This window comes from Passer montanus, unplaced genomic scaffold (assembly GCF_014805655.1).
Source record: "Passer montanus isolate IOZ18808 unplaced genomic scaffold, ASM1480565v1 scaffold36, whole genome shotgun sequence".
Classification (NCBI taxonomy): Eukaryota; Metazoa; Chordata; class Aves; order Passeriformes; family Passeridae; genus Passer; species Passer montanus.
The window spans coordinates 6,034,848-6,051,965 of NW_024368374.1; the positions used below are offsets into that span (position 1 = coordinate 6,034,848).

Here is a 17,118-nt window from a genome sequence, read left to right on the forward strand (position 1 = left end):
CAAAGCCTGCCAAGGTAATCAAATGTAGCCCTTTTTTTTCTTTCTGCTGACAGTACAATTTCTAAAAATTCATATTTTGCCCATAGACATGTGATCTCAATTGACTATAGTCATTGTGTTCAAACCAGAGGACTTTCTAAAAGACATCTGGGAGCTGAAGTTATGGTCCTGATCTCCTGAGGAAGGATCTTGGTTTTGGATTTGTGCAGCTAGTCTGGTTAGGTTGCCATAAGAGTCTGTTCTAGCTTTAAAGGATGCGAATTTAAGTCTGCGAGGCAAGAAAATGTCACTGTACCCTCACCAGAGCTTCACCCTGTGTTATGTCAGTGAAATTTCAAATAGGAGCAGAAATGGAAGAGCCATTTAACTTGTGCAATTTCCATCTCATTTCGGGAGTTACAGCCGAAGGAACACTAGAAGGACCACACTGTTGCTAGGTCACGATGGGTGTAAATTCCCTTCCTAATTAACATTTGTTAGTGTGTATGTATTACTTAACCCAGGTCTGAAACACAGAAATGTGCTGCTCATGATAACCAACTCCTCTCCTCTGATCATGATGGGCCAGCAGCTTTATGAAAGCTTCTGGTACCTGCTCTGTCTACAGACGAGTTGATTTATGGTTCTCTTAATGAACATTCTTCTGTTACATATTGATTTTCTGCATGTTTAATAGTTTAACTTTGAAATTATGTGAAGGCCAGAACTACATTAAGCTCATGCAAACAGCAAAACATCCAGACATAATAAAGCAAAAAATTGTTGCTGACCTGCAGCTGGTGCATTCTTCCTCTGAGAGCCTGCCGAAGCATCATAGCCAAATGTTCTCTCAAATAATATTTCTCAAAGGTGAGCTCATAAGCGAGTTAATTAAATACCAAATTGGTTATTGTGAGTGCATTTACTGGGCATGAAAAAATAATGCATCTCTGACATTTCCCTCTGTAAATATGTTTTAAATCATTTGTTGGTAGTTAATTGCCATACTGCAAAATTAAGGCAAAATAGATATATTTTGTCTGCTATAAGTCATCTGCTTTATGGTAATTAAATAACACCAACAGATTATGCTTAGGTAAAAATTCTGGAGAATCAGGAGCATCACATAAAGTATGGCATTTATTGGTTCCCTGGGCATATCTCCTGGGTTAGTGTAGGCATGGCAGGCAGAAGACACACCCACATTAGTGACAAGGGCAGTGCAGAGCAGAGAGGGGGCTGATCTGCAGCAAGCTCTTATATTTTGAAGATGACCTGCCCATGAATCTGGGGTGGTAGCCAATACTGCAGAACACCACAGGTCACTCACCACCATGGGCAGCACTCATGTGTGAGCCACAGGGCACAGCTGCAGGCTTGAGATATCAGGGGGCCCTGCACCCCCGCTGGTTTTGTCCAGAGAGGGATTTACCCCTTGAGCACATGAATTTATTGCCTTCTTCACCTTAGGGACAGGGTGTGAGGGGTAAACCCATCAAAACAAAAGGCTTCCTGCTCTTGCACCTCTCTTTGCTTTACAGCTATGGCAACCACCTCCCATGTGGAAATTCGGCTGTGACACTGTATTGCATCCCTGTCAGCCTTAGCCTGATATTGCACACTGAAAGTAAAGACAATGCAAGAAAAAAATATCATATGGAATTGCAACAGCCTCCCTACTCATTTGCTGTGGTGATAGGTATCAAGAAAATTAAGTTCCCTGGCAAGACAAAGGAAGATCTTGCTTTTGACTGTGTAGTACATGTATATCTACCATTTCCTGATATGCCCCTCCATTCTTGTTTGGCCTTGTCCTAAGGCAGTGCACAGTACACCCTTGAAATTTCTGCCAGTTAAGAACTTCCTGAAGATCACTAATCTGACAAGTTGTTTTTTTTTTTTTTTTCTATTTGATATTTGGACATATTGCATGAGAATTAACTCCCCTTTCCATAATTAAAGCCCAGAGACTGGGCTGCTGCACTGCAGACACAGACTTCTTCTTCAGGTCTGGCAACTCATGGTACTTAGGACTGAATGAAACACATATTGTGCACAGGGAACCAACAAGAAAACTCAGCATGATGAAGACCATTTTTGGTGAAGATAAGACTGGCAAATACTTCCACACATTTATTTTTTTATCAAGTCATTGGTGTGGTGAAGCCCAGATGACTGAGCTCCCCAGGGTCTTGCCTTTGCCAGGGAAAAACACAGAGGCTGTTGCACTGACATGCACTTTTCCAAAGCACAACCTTCAGCCATGATCGAGGTGGCTGAATTTTATTCAGGAAGCTGAAAGAAAAAGGTGCCAACTTTGCTGTTTTCATTAAGGGAAAGAGTCAAGTTGTTGTCACAGATCTGTCCCCAAACCCCAACGCATGACGACAAGGGAGGTTAGGGAGAGGTGTTTGCCTTGTGATGTCTACTTCAGACTCTCTTTTCTGTCCAGCTTTGCCTCCTCCTGCAGTGCCAGGCTGAGGGGGCATCCTCTGCCTCCCTCCTGAAGGCGGGCGGCGATGGCACACTGTGCAATGCTGAGGCAGCATGATTGCTTCTTCCCTTCCCAGTGGTGGCTGCATATTACCCATGGATTAATGAGCTCTCTAAGTATTACTTAATGCTCCTAAAATGCTTTATATTTTCTACTTACATTGTAATAAGCATTAAGGGATTAAGTAAAAAAAAAAAAAATCAACTTAGATGGCTACAGTTAAGCTTCAGCATCCTCATTTTGTTTCTTACCTATTTACAGCAATGAGATCAGTGGAGCATATCCTTTGGCCTTACTGACACCAAAAAGATTGGCAACTTCACAGTATTTATGGCAACAGTATCAGTTTTGCAGATGGGCCCATTACACACACAATGAAAGGTAACCTACACAGGTGATTTAACTATTTTGGCCTCCACCCCAAACCACTTAACTGATGTCAGGGAACATTGTCCCTCGTTAATTTATAGAGACAAAGCAAAGACACAGATTCCTGCAGAGCATCCCAGCTGGATGATGGCTCCTGCAGCTCCAGCAGCATGATGGAGTGCCCATGGCATGGCCCATCAGGTTTGGAGGCAGATAGACCACAAGGCCTTGTCAGGATGCTGTTGAACAGATCCTGTCTCCTGCAGGGTTTACTAGTTCAGACACAGCACCCACCTGATGCATCTATTTATCCCCTAGGCTCAGCCTGGCTCATATCCAGCCTCTGCTGCACCTCTGCTCCATCTATTCTTGCACCTCAGCTGCAAGACCCAGAGGGGCAGGAGACAGCCAGCCTGCCAGGGCTGGTGGTGTGCCCAAAGTCTCTGTTTGTGCATGGAGGGGAAAGGCAGTTTTGGGTACAGAGGAAAGCACAGCAAACTCTGTCACTCTTCCCTGTAACCTGATTTTGCCCATGAACTCAGGAACAGATTATTGGGTCTTGAGGAAATCTTGGTGATGCCCATCAAGATGTAGGGTTGTTCCCCAACAGGGAAACAAATTGCCCACAAAACCCGGACCTAAGCTGTAGGACTTCTTGGCTAGAGAGGGGTAGATTTTTGCAGCTTCTAAGACTGAACTATTTGCAAGTACCAGGTGGCACAGGTCTTCCTGGAGCACCTGAGCTGCAATTTTGGATCATCCAGGACTGAAGGAGGCTGCAACACACTGTGTGACTTGCCTGTAGAGAGCCTCAAGGTCTTTTTCCACAAAAAAAACCCTCAAAAGCTACTTGCTCTGCAAGTTTCTTCTAAAAGCCAAAAAGCAAAAGTTACTATTACAAAAAATGCTGAAAGGCTGCTTTTGGCAGACTTTCCCTACGAGTGAGCAATGAAAAGGTTTTCCCTTTCCCAACATCTGCTCCATCAGACTGAGTTCTCTTGCTACCGGCTGTTCATTGGCCGCTGGCAAACTGAAGTTGCTTTAGTTAAAGCAGCAAATAAGCAAAATATCCAGACACAGCCTGGATTTATCTCTGAACTGGGATGTTCTTTTCTAATCACTGGTTTATTATTAATAAATCATTAAAAGCTTAAAAATTATTAAGAGATACCAGTAAGCTCATGTTTAGCTGCAAGTATAAATTATCTCCAGTTGCCTTGTGAAGCTTCTGGAGATTAAGCTGCTTTCAGATCTGTTTTCTGATAGTGCCTTCATCTTTTACCAACAGCCTGAAACAAAATTCAGTCTTTATAATCAGTTATGTACAAACCAGTGGTTATGTTTGTGCAACCATTCATGACCTTAATATTTCTGAGTCTCTTTCTAAAAATATTTTCTATGGCAGAAGAAGCTCCGTAAAAGTTTAATTTTCTTTTAAAGCTGTATCATTTCCCATGTGATTTAGACCCTTGAGATTCCAGGCAGGGACAGTAATTGAACAAAGGGTTCCAGTTTGGCTGCATGGGGGGAACCAGAAGAAGCAATGCATTTGCATCTTTTTTCCTGACTCAGTTTAAATCTTGGGCATAGCTATGAATTGTCTGCAGGCAGACAGTACCTATTTGTAAGGAATGTGCTCCTGCTGCATTGCTGTCTTCTTTGAGTTTGCATTCTGCTGAGGCTGGTGTGTGGCTGTGAAAAACTTGTATTTTCAGCCACTCCCTGAAGCACAAATAATCAGGAGTTTAACCTTCTTGAGTTGATGTCTTGAGGGAAATATTTATATGGGACACTGCTTGGCTCAACAGGGGTAAAGACATCCCCAAAAAGTGTTTGCCAGAACGATGACAGGGAGGAAACTGAATGAGCCAGGCAATGCCTTGACCACACCACAGCTATTTCCTAGGAGCGTGAGGAGAGAAAATAAGATGTGAATGTGTCTCCCAAGCAAACAAACCTGAAACAAAACATTTTTGAAGGACCTGTGTCTAGGGCTCCTGTCAGATACCTTACAGAGAACCTTGCTATGGTGGGCTAGGACATTCCTGATTCCAGGACTAACACAACCACTGCCAAGGCAGCACAGGAGAACTCAGCATTTCAGCTGTCTCTCTAGTCTGACATACAAATGCAAACTATTTTAATAAACCCACAAAAGCCTGTGAACTTGGTTGGGGGTGGCCTGAGGACCAAGCTTTGTTTCCCCCTCTGCTGCTGCTGCAGCAGGGCTATGACAGCTTTTAAGGAACCAACAAAGTCATGGAGAATGGCAATATTTCACTCCAACAAAGCCCCCCAGCAAAACACAGGTCACACACAGACTTGCATACTGCAAAACATGAGTTGGCCTAAAAAATCAGCATTTCCTCATCTCTAATGATGCTATGTCATCCTAAGTCACCGAAATCTGTGCTACACCTCTGGCTTTCAGTGATTAAAGACAAACAGAAACAGACTCCTTTGAGCCTGTGAGCAGACCCTGAATCCAGGCAGGGAACAGAAATGACACTACCTAAATAACCTCTCTGCTTTGTGCCTCTTTGCATAGTGAATTAACACAGCTTGCACATTCAAAAGCAAGTCTGAAGCATCAGGGATTCTACCATAGGGGGAAAGTAATCATGAAGCAGTTAATTGAATAAGCCCAGGAATTTTCTTTCTGCTGGAAGCCATCCCACAAGGAGAATGAGAGGAAGATTTGTCCAAGTGGATTATTTTCTCCATGTGACTTGCTCCATATTATTTTCTCCACTCAGCACTCTTAAGGAGCATATTTACACTTGTGCAAAGTCTTTTCTGGTAGATGTTGAACAATCTGTCTTCTCATTGTCAGAATTTATTTAGTGTTGCCTGTAATTACATATAAAGGTGCTTGTCCCAAAGCATATTTTGGAGTACGTCTTACTCTCTTTTGCCATTCCTCATCTGCCACAGTGACCTCCTTTCCAGTCCAGACTGATTTAATTAGCTGGTGATGTCTCTGGGCTTTGGACCACCATGAGGATTTGCATTTCTGATGAGTTTAAATTGCCAGATACTTGTGTAGCTGGCGTAGCTCCATACTTTTTCACTGGTGTCAGACTCCTGTGCTGCACCTTGGATTCCCAAGCTGTCCCACAAGACTTTCTGTCTGACTTCTTTGTTCTTTTCATAAACGTTTTTCTGATATGACTTTGGTTTGGTCATTGTTGAGGCAAATATTCAAAGATTGCTCTCAACACCCTTACACTGCTGCACCTGCCTGTTAGCACCAAGTTCTGTTTTTATGGAGTATTGCAGGGTCAGAGCACTTCAGGTGGGAAAGGAGTTCTGGACAGTTGTGGATGCAATCTCAGAAATTGCACTGCAGCTGGTTTACAGTCCTGCTAACACAGCTCAGGATGAGCCTGGTCTTTGCCCCAAGGGTACATTGCTGGCTCATGTTCAGCTTATCTACGTGGGTGCCCTTTGTTCCCCTGTCTTACTGGAAAAGGTAAAAAAATCCATGCTTTATTCACTCACTGTGCCTGAAGTTCTCAGTCGTCAACTAGTCCAAAAAGTAATTCCCTACTTTTTTTCCTGGAGATGAGTTCCTTCTAGTACAAATAAATTGAAAGCTCTCAGCATACAGTTATGTTGCCAGACCTTTTTTTCCCTATATCTGAAATCTCCCTAAAACCTTTCTTTTCTGGAGTGGAAAGAAAATTGAATCTGTGTTAAACAGCAAACATAATATTTGGTGTTACTGTGCCCAAACTTTTGGATTTGTCTGAAGGAGACAACTATCCTGCTTGGTTTTCGTTTTGCATGAGTCAAAGAACTGTAGGGGACCAGAGAGGTTCATTTAACTTAACTTCGGCTAGACAAAAATGACATATCCTTCTCAAGATAGTCTTCTAAGGAGACAACTATCCTGCTTGGTTTTCCTTTTGCATGAGTCAAAGGAACTGTGGGGGACCAGAGAGGTTCATTTAACTTAACTTCGGCTAGACAAAAATGACATATCCTTCTCAAGATAGTCTTCCAGCTTCCTTGATTGTTGGTGGCAAGAAAAGCAGTCTTTCATTGAGAACAAAGAATGTGGCTGATCCTAGACTGCTAAGGGTGTTGCACCACAGAGAGAACTCAGTGCTCAGGCAGAAAAAGCAGGGAACTCACAGTACTTCCCTCCTTTTTCAAGCAAAGCCTGGACTCTCCTGGCCTGTGGTGTGCCTTTTCACACAGGGGAGTCCATCCAGCACAGAGAGCACCTCCCTGTGCGCAGCCAGGTGTCCTCAGCTGAGCAGACATTGCAATGCAGCACTCAGACATCCCTGTGAGGAGGAGGATGTCTTCAGTCTGCCTTGAACCCTTGAAAAGAGGTGGGTAAGTCTGCTGGACTCCAGCAGGTGTGTCATATGATGCTTTGCTGGACTGAGTTTGATAATTTTCAGAACAAGTAAGTCTGAGTGTCTGACCCTGCAAAACATCCATATTTTCCCATCCATATCTGTGCATGTGCTCGACACTGAGCCCCTGAGTGCCCCTGCTGAGGTCAGGGTACTGCCATGATCACCCCACTTGCCGCCATCCTGCTGTTCCCATTTCAGCCTCCCATTTTCACAAAGCCTGAAGGTGACTGTACCCACCCCCTTACCCCAGCTGCCCTATGGAATCCCTGTGTGGTGGTCATTTACTCCATTTTTATGCTTATTACTTTGCTTATTTTCCGCATGGTGGTTTTCAGGAGTGGAAGAACATTTTCATCCTCTGCTGATGTGGTTTTCTGCTCTGTAACATCTGCCTCCTTGCTCATCTATAGCATTTGTGCTCTGCACAAGGAGATGGTACCAATTTAATACTTTTCTGTCTTATTTATGCTCCATTTCTCTGTTTCTCTTTACATTTCAGCTGGCATTTGATGCAAAAGAGTGTGTGATCTTGTGTTTAAAATATTCACAAGGACTCGTGTCTCTTCTCAGCTGTGCATTTACTAGGAGCTGATGGGCACTTCATCAGCTACTCTGAACCCTAATATATCCATGTGTGAAATACTAAGGCTGTTTGAATGATTTATTTTTTACTGAGGAGGCCAATCTGGAAGTGAAAGAGCATTTCAGTTTGGATCAGTTCAGAATGAAATTGCTCTGGAAGAAAAGATTAGAACTGAAAGCACTGCATCTGGTATGGAAATAGGCGGTTAATTTCTTCCCAAAGTTGTTTCAAACATTACTGTATTCTAAAAAAAACCCACCAAAATAAACACACAAAGTACTCAGAGGTCTCTGCTGTTCTCCTCCAGTGAAGCTTTCATGGTATTGCTGAGACGAAAGGGGAGAGCTAAAGATAAATCCATTAATGTTATATAAGATGCTCAGAAATGCCTCTAAATAAATAAAAGTACTTCAAATTGTACACTGCACACGTGTCAGGAAATTTATTGGCAGTGCCAAGATGCTCTTCCCTCTTTGGAGAATGCTGTGGGAGAGCTGAGCAGAAGCATTGCAGGTGGTTATTAGCAGCAGGTCACCCAGAGCAATTTTCAGGAAGTCTCCATGCACAAGAGAAATTTTTCCGTTCAGCACAGCCATAAATAGTCCCAAGGGGTAAGAGCTTTGTGTGAGGTTCTGAAAAACAGCTGAACCACTTCCCTGCCCAGCTGCTTGCCCTTGCAGCGTGGAAGCAGAAGAGACATATGTCTGCTTTGGTGGTGTGCGTATGAAACCGCCAGCCTAAATCCCTGCTGGAACTGGATTTGCTTTGCCACACCAAAGCAGAGGGCAGATACTCTCTTTTGGGAGCTGCTGGGGTCATTTCCATGGCTCACTATGCTGGGTGGACAACAGGGGCTGTGGCTCCTTCACATGGACCTGCTTGCTCAAGCTGCAGACCAGCACAGGATGGCAATTAAGTTTTGCAGGCTTGTAGAGCCCTTGGCTTCTTGCAGCTCTTGCCTGTGATCATGTTAAAGTGATACTTCATTTGTCAATAGCGAAACTGGTGACACCAAGGATTGAATGATTGTGATTTCTTCTGAACCAGCTTGGAGGAAAATAAGACATCCAAAGCTGCAGTGAAGTTAGTGATGCTTTCCTTTCAGCAGCAGCAAGAAAACCCCAAATTAGGTTTTTGAATGACAGATGAGGAGAGCCTTTTGCTTTAAGATTTTGGTACAGCAGGGAATGGGAAACATGAAAAAGAGCAAGAGCAGAGAAGAAAATATACTTAACAAAAAGAGGCAAGATATGGAAAGAGAGAAAAAGAATGCAGTCTGATAAGGTGTTTAATGACTGAACATCCATGTTTTTATTTCCAAATACACCACATGCATGTAGAGCCCTTGGCTTCCTTGCCAGCTGCATCCAAGTCTGGTGACACAATGTTTCACTGCTTCTTGCAGCTCTTGCCTGTGATCATGTTAAAGTGATACTTCATTTGTCAATAGCGAAATTGGTGACACCAAGGATTGAATGATTGTGATTTCTTCTGAACCAGCTTGGAGGAAAATAAGACATCCAAAGCTGCAGTGAAGTTAGTGATGCTTTCCTTTCAGCAGCAGCAAGAAAACCCCAAATTAGGTTTTTGAATGACAGATGAGGAGAGCCTTTTGCTTTAAGATTTTGGTACAGCAGGGAATGGGAAACATGAAAAAGAGCAAGAGTAGAGAAGAAAAGATACTTAACAAAAAGAGGCAAGATATGGAAAGAGAGAAAAAGAATGCAGTCTGATAAGGTGTTTAATGACTGAACATCCATGTTTTTATTTCCAAATACACCACATGCATACTGAGGTGGGCTGGGAAGTTACTGTCACGTTCAGCTAGACACAAGCAGCTTCCCCTGGCTCCATCAGAAGTGGAAGTGGCTCAGCTCTGCTCAGTTCTGCTGCAAAACCCACAGCACAAGCAGGCCCAGTGAATTGCCTAAACCTTGTTCAGCTCTCCAAAGGAATTCCCTCCTTTTTGGTGGCTCATGCGCTGCCTGACCTGCACCTCCAGGGGCTCCAAAGATCACCATGGCTCTGTACCCTCCTGTGCCATGCCGTGTGTGCCAGTGCCAATGCCACAAGCGGTGCCAAGGGCAGCCCATCATGGTCACTGCTCCCATGGTGACCATGCCAGGGGAGCAGCAGGCCCCATGCAGCCAGGAGAGCATGGCTGTGTCCTCCCTCGCTCCTCACTTCCTCACTCAGCTCCCAGTAAAGCTGCATAAAGACCATCCTTCCCCCACTGCCACCCTGTGAAATTATTGCAGAGTTCAGTTTTTCTCTCTTGAGAACTCGGCTGAGGGATGCCAATTTCCTGTTGAGAGGAGAAGGTTTTGGGGGTGCCAAAAGAGACACAAAGTCTCAACTCTGAGCCAGGCAGAATAAGAATTATGGGCTTTTAAACAGCATAAAAAGCACCAAAGTCCCAGGAAGGCAGGGCACAGACACAGCAGCTCCTTTCCCTCATTTTACCCGAGCTCTTGGGATCAGATATGCTACCTTTAAACTCAATTTCTTGCATTACTTAAGAGCCTCAGATTGTTACTGAGAAAAAAAATTGAAGGTTTTAAATGTCACCCAGCTACTTGTGCTGGGAGTTCTTTGCTACCAGGTGAGAATCTTAAGGGATAAACAAAAAATTATACTCTCTGTAAATTCTGACTTTGAGGCAAAATTTATGATGTCTGGGAACCTGACTGAGGACATTTTAGCACCTGCAGGGACTTGCAGGACCACATTCAGTGTGCCTTTGATCTGCTGGGAAGCAGACTGAGACCTTGCCACTGATTTCATGTAATCAAGCCTTGTATTAAAACACCCCTTTTTCCTCTGCACCCTCTGTGTTAGTCACAGCAATTCCTTTGGGACAGTATTCCCCCCGAGAGAGTTACCTGGGCTATTATGTCTCACCCAAAGGCCTGCACTGAGAAATTCCTGATATTCCTGAGCCATATCAGAGTGGGTGGATTACAAAGTAATATGTGGCCGTGTCTGATGGATACTCCTCATCCTGCTGTCAAACACTCTGTCAAGGGGAGAGACATTTCTCTAATATTAAAATAACAGCACTGTCTCCCATTGATAACATCTGACTTCAAATGTCCTGCAACCAGGTCAGATTTAATGTAGAATCAGAGAATTCTGGAATAGTTTGAGTTGGAAGGGACCTTTTAAAGGCCATCTACTTCAGCCCCACCACAGTGAGTAGGGACATCTTCAATGAGATCAGGCTGCTCAGAGGCCTGTCCAGCCTGACCTTGAGTGTTTCCACATAAACCACCACTCTGGGAAAACTGCCAGTGTTTCACCATCCTTACCATAAAAAAACTTCTTCGTTATATATAATCTAAATCGATCCTCCTTCAGTTTAAAACCATTACCCCTTGTGCTATTGCCTCAAACTCACTCTCAAAATCAAATGTGGGTAGGAAAGGACTCAGTGCTTGCCCACTCTGTCCCGTTATTCGCGGCGGTTATTGCCAGAAGCTGGGAGCTGTCCCGCTTTGCAGCGCGCTTGGAGCGCATCCCGCGCTGCCCTTTGCCGCAGCCCACGGCAGCGCGGCTGGATGGATCTGCAGGCCAAAGGTTAATGGCTTCAGGAGAGAGGGTTCTGGGGCCAGCAAGCTGCAGTGAATGGAGAGCCCCCGGGAGAGCTGCCTGCCTGAGCTTGCCGTGCCTCCTGTCTGCAGGGCACCCTTAAAGTCACATCTCAGGGCAGACCGAGCCTCCTGGGGTGATCAGGGTCAACTGGAATTCCTTCAAACAGAGGCAGGGCTGCTGAAGCCCTGCCTGCTGCTATCCACATCCCTACAAAAGGATTTAAAATCTGAGGTGCCCAGTGCTCACACAGCCCTAGCCCACAGCTGGGCTGGGAAACAGGCACCTTGCCAGGAGCCCAGGTTTGCAGGTAGCAGAGCATTTTACAGATCCCCTCACCGCAGCTGTCTCAATCCTGCTGGACACTGGGGCCAAATGCCACTTTGTCCCCAAATCACAGCCCTGCATGGGAGATTTGAGGTTGTCTGGGCTGACACAGTGGCATGCAGGCATTGTTAGCAGCAGGTTCACAGTCACTCTCCTCCCTTGTACCAAATAAATAGATCTCATGAGGGTGCAATGCACCCTAGCACTTTAATCCTCCTGGGGATAAAGTGGATTACAATGCTATTTGACTGGCCACTGGCAGAGCCAAATTGTTATAACAGGATTCAAATCCCTTTCCTATGTCAGAGCAGATTTGTTTGTTACTTTAAAAACTACCTGAAAGACAGCTTGGACCCATAAACCTTATTACAACCCTTTTAGAATATTAAGATTGAACTATTTTATGACCTTGTTTGGATATTTTTTTTGTAAGTCAACAAGTTCCTTGAAGTCCCACAGAAGTGGAGATTGGTGCTTTTTACACCAAAACCACACTTTTTTATTGTTTAAAAGAACAATTTTCACACTCCCCAAATAATTAAAAATTGTGTGTAAAACGCTAGTAACTCCTTGAATGAAGAAGGTCTTTTTTACTCAGCCATATGCAGCATCTCATGAAGCATCAGCACCCATCTGGAATGTGTTTGCTCTGCTGTCCCCTGCCATGTGAGGCTGGCTATCAGGACAGGGACTGATGCTAAGGAGTGAGGATACTCCCCCAACTTCACCTTCTTTCCAGTTTGCAGTTCTGGGGATAATTGTTATTGACGGGGGCAAACTGACAGGAATTCACTGAGCATCACCTCTGCAGGATCAGAAAACCTTGATCATTCTTCCACTCAAATGGAGGACCTTCAAACTGTCCCTGCATGCTGGGACCTGCAGCCAGCAGTGTAAGTGTTGCTCCTTTACTGCTACGGCTTTGGAGGGAGCAGCCTCTTGGCTGGAGAGCTCTGTTGCCCAGCTGTGCCTCTCCAAGGGAAGATGTCAGGTTGACCACATGCTTGAAAGAAGACAGGTTACAAAGTAATGGATATAATATGATTGAGGATGGAGGTGACCTGTAGAAGTGTGGTAAGTAAGTGGTTTTCTCTGCTTGGCAAGTGAATTTTGATCCCAGCAAAGCACTGTGCTGTGAGACACTGCTATGTCTGGGGAAGCTTTGTAGGAGGACAGAGAACAGAAAGTGGTAAAAGGACAAAGGCTCCGAAACAAACACCCCCTCCCATTCATACTCCTGACAAATGGACAAAACAGAGTGGGACAGTTGCAAAATTATCTTTCTTTCTTAGAGTCACCTATGTCAGCCTGTTGAGTGCAGGGAAAATAGCAGCACATCAATAGAGGTGTCTGTGCTGACACTTTTACCATCTTGCCCTTTAAGAAACACAAAAATGTTCATCAGCCTTTCCAATTAATGAGCCTTTCAGCGGGAAGAAATACATAGGTTTCTCTCTAAGTATTTGCTTCTCTAGCAACCTCTGAATCTCTTCTAAAAGAAGCAGTAAGTGACAGGCTCTGGTCATTGTCAGAGGCCAGGCTGTGATGATGATGACAGTATTCTGTCATAACTTCACAGGAGTGCCCCTTTGGTCTGGCTGCAGGTCTATGACACCAGAAACTGTCCCAGCCTTCCCTGGAGGGCACCAGGTCTCCTCTGCTGCTCGCTGAGTGCTTTCCATGATGCCACATCTCTGACACATACGTGACACCAGCCACTGATCCTCCTGTGTGGGCTGAGTCCCACTGCATCCCCGAGCACTCCCTTGAGTGGAAGGGGTGAAAATGGAGGTCCTGCAGCAATTGACTTTAATGAAGTTATGTGTGTTGGCACTGATTGAAGACCTGGCCTGTGTGAAGGATGTCAATGTGCATAATCACACCAGAGTGTGATGCCTGTCATTTATCATTTGCACCAATCAGCCAGGAGTCCCCATGCACCAGCACTGGGGAGATACAGAATAAAGTAATCCCTTTGCAAAGGGCTTACGATTGTGGAGTAAGCACAATCATTTAAGCCTTGAAGAAAAGGGAGAGAAATGACATTTCTCCCAGCCCTTGTTTCCTAGCAGGTTTGTATTCATCGACCGCAAACCTTAATACAGTTTTCACTCCACTTGTCAATTGTTAAGATAGATTTGGGGGCTGTCAACAAAATGTTACAGTTGAAAAGACCCAGCTAGAAATAATAGACTAAGAAACATCAAAGTAGTCATAATACTGTAAACCACCACAAAGGGATAAGTTTGGCCCTTTCATATTTCATGGTCCCTTAGATGTCTTTTGAGAGCAACAACAGTCTCCCTGTGCATCCCTGGGGGAGAAATGGGCACCCTGAGAAGCAGGTTCACCTGGCTTCACTCTAACATCAGGTTTTGGACAAGGTGCCTTGCTTGCCTGGAGCCAGCAGCTTCCAGCTGGCCCACAGGCTGCTGTGAGTGATCAACTGATTTTGTCATGCTGGGCACAAAGGGACCTGATCCCCACATCTCCTCTGGATGCTGCCACAAAGTGGTGATGCATTCCTTACGCAGCTGGAGGGAAGCTGAACACATGGGGAGCACATCAGGGCTAAAGCTCACCATATTTATGTGGCTGGTTGTGACCTGGAGCACTTGCACAGCACATTTCACAGTCAGAGGGGTTTATCAGAGCAGAGGGTTTCTCGTCAGCTTGTTCATCTGAACAGTGTCTCAACAGGCTCCTGTGGAGACATCTGTGCCTTTGGGTTCCCAATGCAGCCTTATCAGGGGAGCAATTCCCACCCTGGTCAAGACAAGTCTTACTGGGGCTTTACTGACACACCAGACCTTTTCCTAGAGGGTCCTGTTTATTTCCAAGAGAATTTGCTTCCAGTGCCTGCATTCAAATGCTGCCACAGCAGGACTGAGATTGTTCATCGTTCTGCACGGCTTTCGATCTGAGCAGGGAAGAGCTTGGCCATGGGGGATTTTAGTAAAATGAAGTGCCCTCTATGTTTAACACAGCTGCAGCTCCTACCATAGCAAACCTGCAACTCAGCAGGACCTGGAATGATAAACTTGGGTCCAGTCTTAGGTAACAGTGGAGCAATAGTCACCCCCCTGTGTGCTTATGGCACCTATCAGACAGTTCCACTGGCACTGAAATTGTGTTGGGTCCTGTTGTGTGTTGACAGCCTGTTTTCTTTTCTTTTTTTTTTTTTAAATTGAAATTATAGATGAAAGTAGCAGGAGACAGTTACACAAAAGGGTTGAGCACGGAAGAATTCACTGACAAAATCTCCCCGTGCACTTAGGAATGCAGCTATTTCTTTCACCCATTCAGACAACCAGACGCTTTCAGATAATGACAGGGCTGTGTGTTTTTAACTTCTGCGAGGAGCGCGGTGCCGGGAGAGGCGAGCCTGCACCCGAGCGCTTCAGCCCCGGGGAGTGCCTGCCCCAGAGCACTGCCTTGCGGGAACATCCTCCCGGAGCCGGCACCCTGCTAGAAACAATCTCCTTCTGCCTAAGCACAGCCCGAGATGGGAAAGATGACTGTGGGAAACGTGCCTCCTTTTTTTTTTTTTTTTTTTTTTTTTTTTTTTTTTTTTTTTTTTTTGTGAGCTGATGCTATTCTGAAGAGGGATTTACCTTATCAATGGACCAGGAGCTCGGAAAAGATGCTTCCTGCAACGCCTCCAAGTATCTCACAGGGACCCTTGCAGACCCAAAAGTAAGTTGTCCTGAATTAAATTAATTTCTAAGCTTGCACCAGGATAGCGGAGCTGCCTCACGAGTCAGGTCAGCGAGGACTTCTCACAAAACAGAAGCCACTTCATTAAAGTTGGTCATTCACTAGTGCGATAAAGCAGTTAAAGCCTCCTGATTGCTTTCTCCCCCTGCTGCTCCTTCTCTGCTACAAACATGAAGGCTCTGGTGTAGATGGAGCTGTTGACACTTTGTCAGTGAAAACTGAGAGCAGTGCAAGTAAAATAAATGTTTTTTATGGGGACTATAAATAGTTTTGCATTGAAGCAAATGTGTTCTCCTTCCTAAAATAGATTCACCTTGCAGACAGCTTAAGGACAGTTTCCGCGCCAGAGGAATGCCTCCAAGTCCCCCAGGAGACAGAAACAGCCGCTTTTCCCCTGAAAGAGCAAAGGACGGCAGAGGAGATCCCTCTACTGCCACCCTCCTCCTCCTGTCCTCCTCTGCCTGGCAGCATCCCTCTGCGCTGGGGTGTCCGCCTGGGAGACCACAGCATCCTCCGACTAGAAAGGGATCTTTATTCATCCCACTAACTTTTCCAATAATTTTTACTAAACGCTTGCAACATGCACGCTCATCGTGTGGGCGAAATGGATGAGGAAACTTTGGGGAGGGGAGCGGCGACTTCCCACGGTCGCTCGGAGCAGTGGGATGCTTCTCCTTTGCTCCAAAGAGAATCATGCATTCAGACAATGCAAACATCCTCTCTGCCAGGGCTGCAATGTGTTAACAGCACTCTCCCCTTGGTGCCAGAGCATAATTTCATTCCCTGTGGAGAATCACGGGTGGCGGTGGTGGGGACAACGAGGAGATGTTAAAAGAGAAAATATATTTTTAACTCACCTTGAGGCTGTGTGTTGGGTTGACGACGCAGACAAGTTGCCCGGCAGCTGAGAAAACCCTCTTTGCCTTGTAGTGCTGAAACCGCAGGTGAATAAGATCTAACACAGCCCCAAAGCACTGGGTGAAGAAAAGCATCACAACTTTTGGCGTTGCTGCTGCTGCTGCTGTGCTGCTGCTGCTGCTGCTGCTGGCAGTGGGCAGAGGAAGCAGCCGGGGAGCTCTGGAGTCCTTGAGCCCGGGGCGGGAGTGCAGTCGGCGAGAGCTGCTCTCCGGCACAGCTTAGCATGCCTTCATATTCATCATCAAAATAAGACGGGAAGAGGCTTGCAGCAGCGGGGCGGCCAATGGAAAGGACAGGAATGTTATCCTTGAGGTCCGGAGACAGCCAATAACAAATGCCTCCCCTCCAGAAACTCCCTGATGAATTGAGCCTGGTGGAGAATGTATTATTGAACATTACCATACATCAGCACATTGCATTTATCTTGTGATTACAGCCAGTCATACGTAAGGCTGTGGAGATATGCAGGCAAAATTGATTGCTTAACATCTCCATTTATTAATTGCCTTAATTTAACAAAGGAGCGCTCAGATAGCAAAACGAAATGCAAGGCGTAGGGAAGAGCCCCCCCAGTGAAACTGTTGGAAAGTAGCAAAAATAGGTTAAGCCGACTATGTTTTACTGAGGGAGAAAAATCAAATATGCAAAGAGAGTTACAGCTCCTTGCAGGGGTTAAGCAGAAGTAGAGCTTGCTACATAAATAGATTCTTACTGTCTGTGCATTCACAGGCTTCAATTTGGATTTTCACTGCTCTGAAGTTTTCTAAATTTTA

General features: G+C 45.2%; 1 protein-coding gene across 1 annotated transcript in view; it reads right to left on the reverse strand.

The window, feature by feature from the left end:
* SIAH3 (siah E3 ubiquitin protein ligase family member 3) overlaps positions 1-16,668 on the reverse strand; it is a 42,370-nt gene extending 25,702 nt beyond the window's left edge. The window contains exon 1 of the mRNA XM_039716740.1: positions 16,285-16,668. Within this exon, the coding sequence (XP_039572674.1) occupies positions 16,285-16,419 (135 nt within the window). The 5' untranslated portion in view covers positions 16,420-16,668. The remainder of the gene's footprint in view (positions 1-16,284) is intronic.
* Positions 16,669-17,118: the final 450 nt, after the last annotated feature.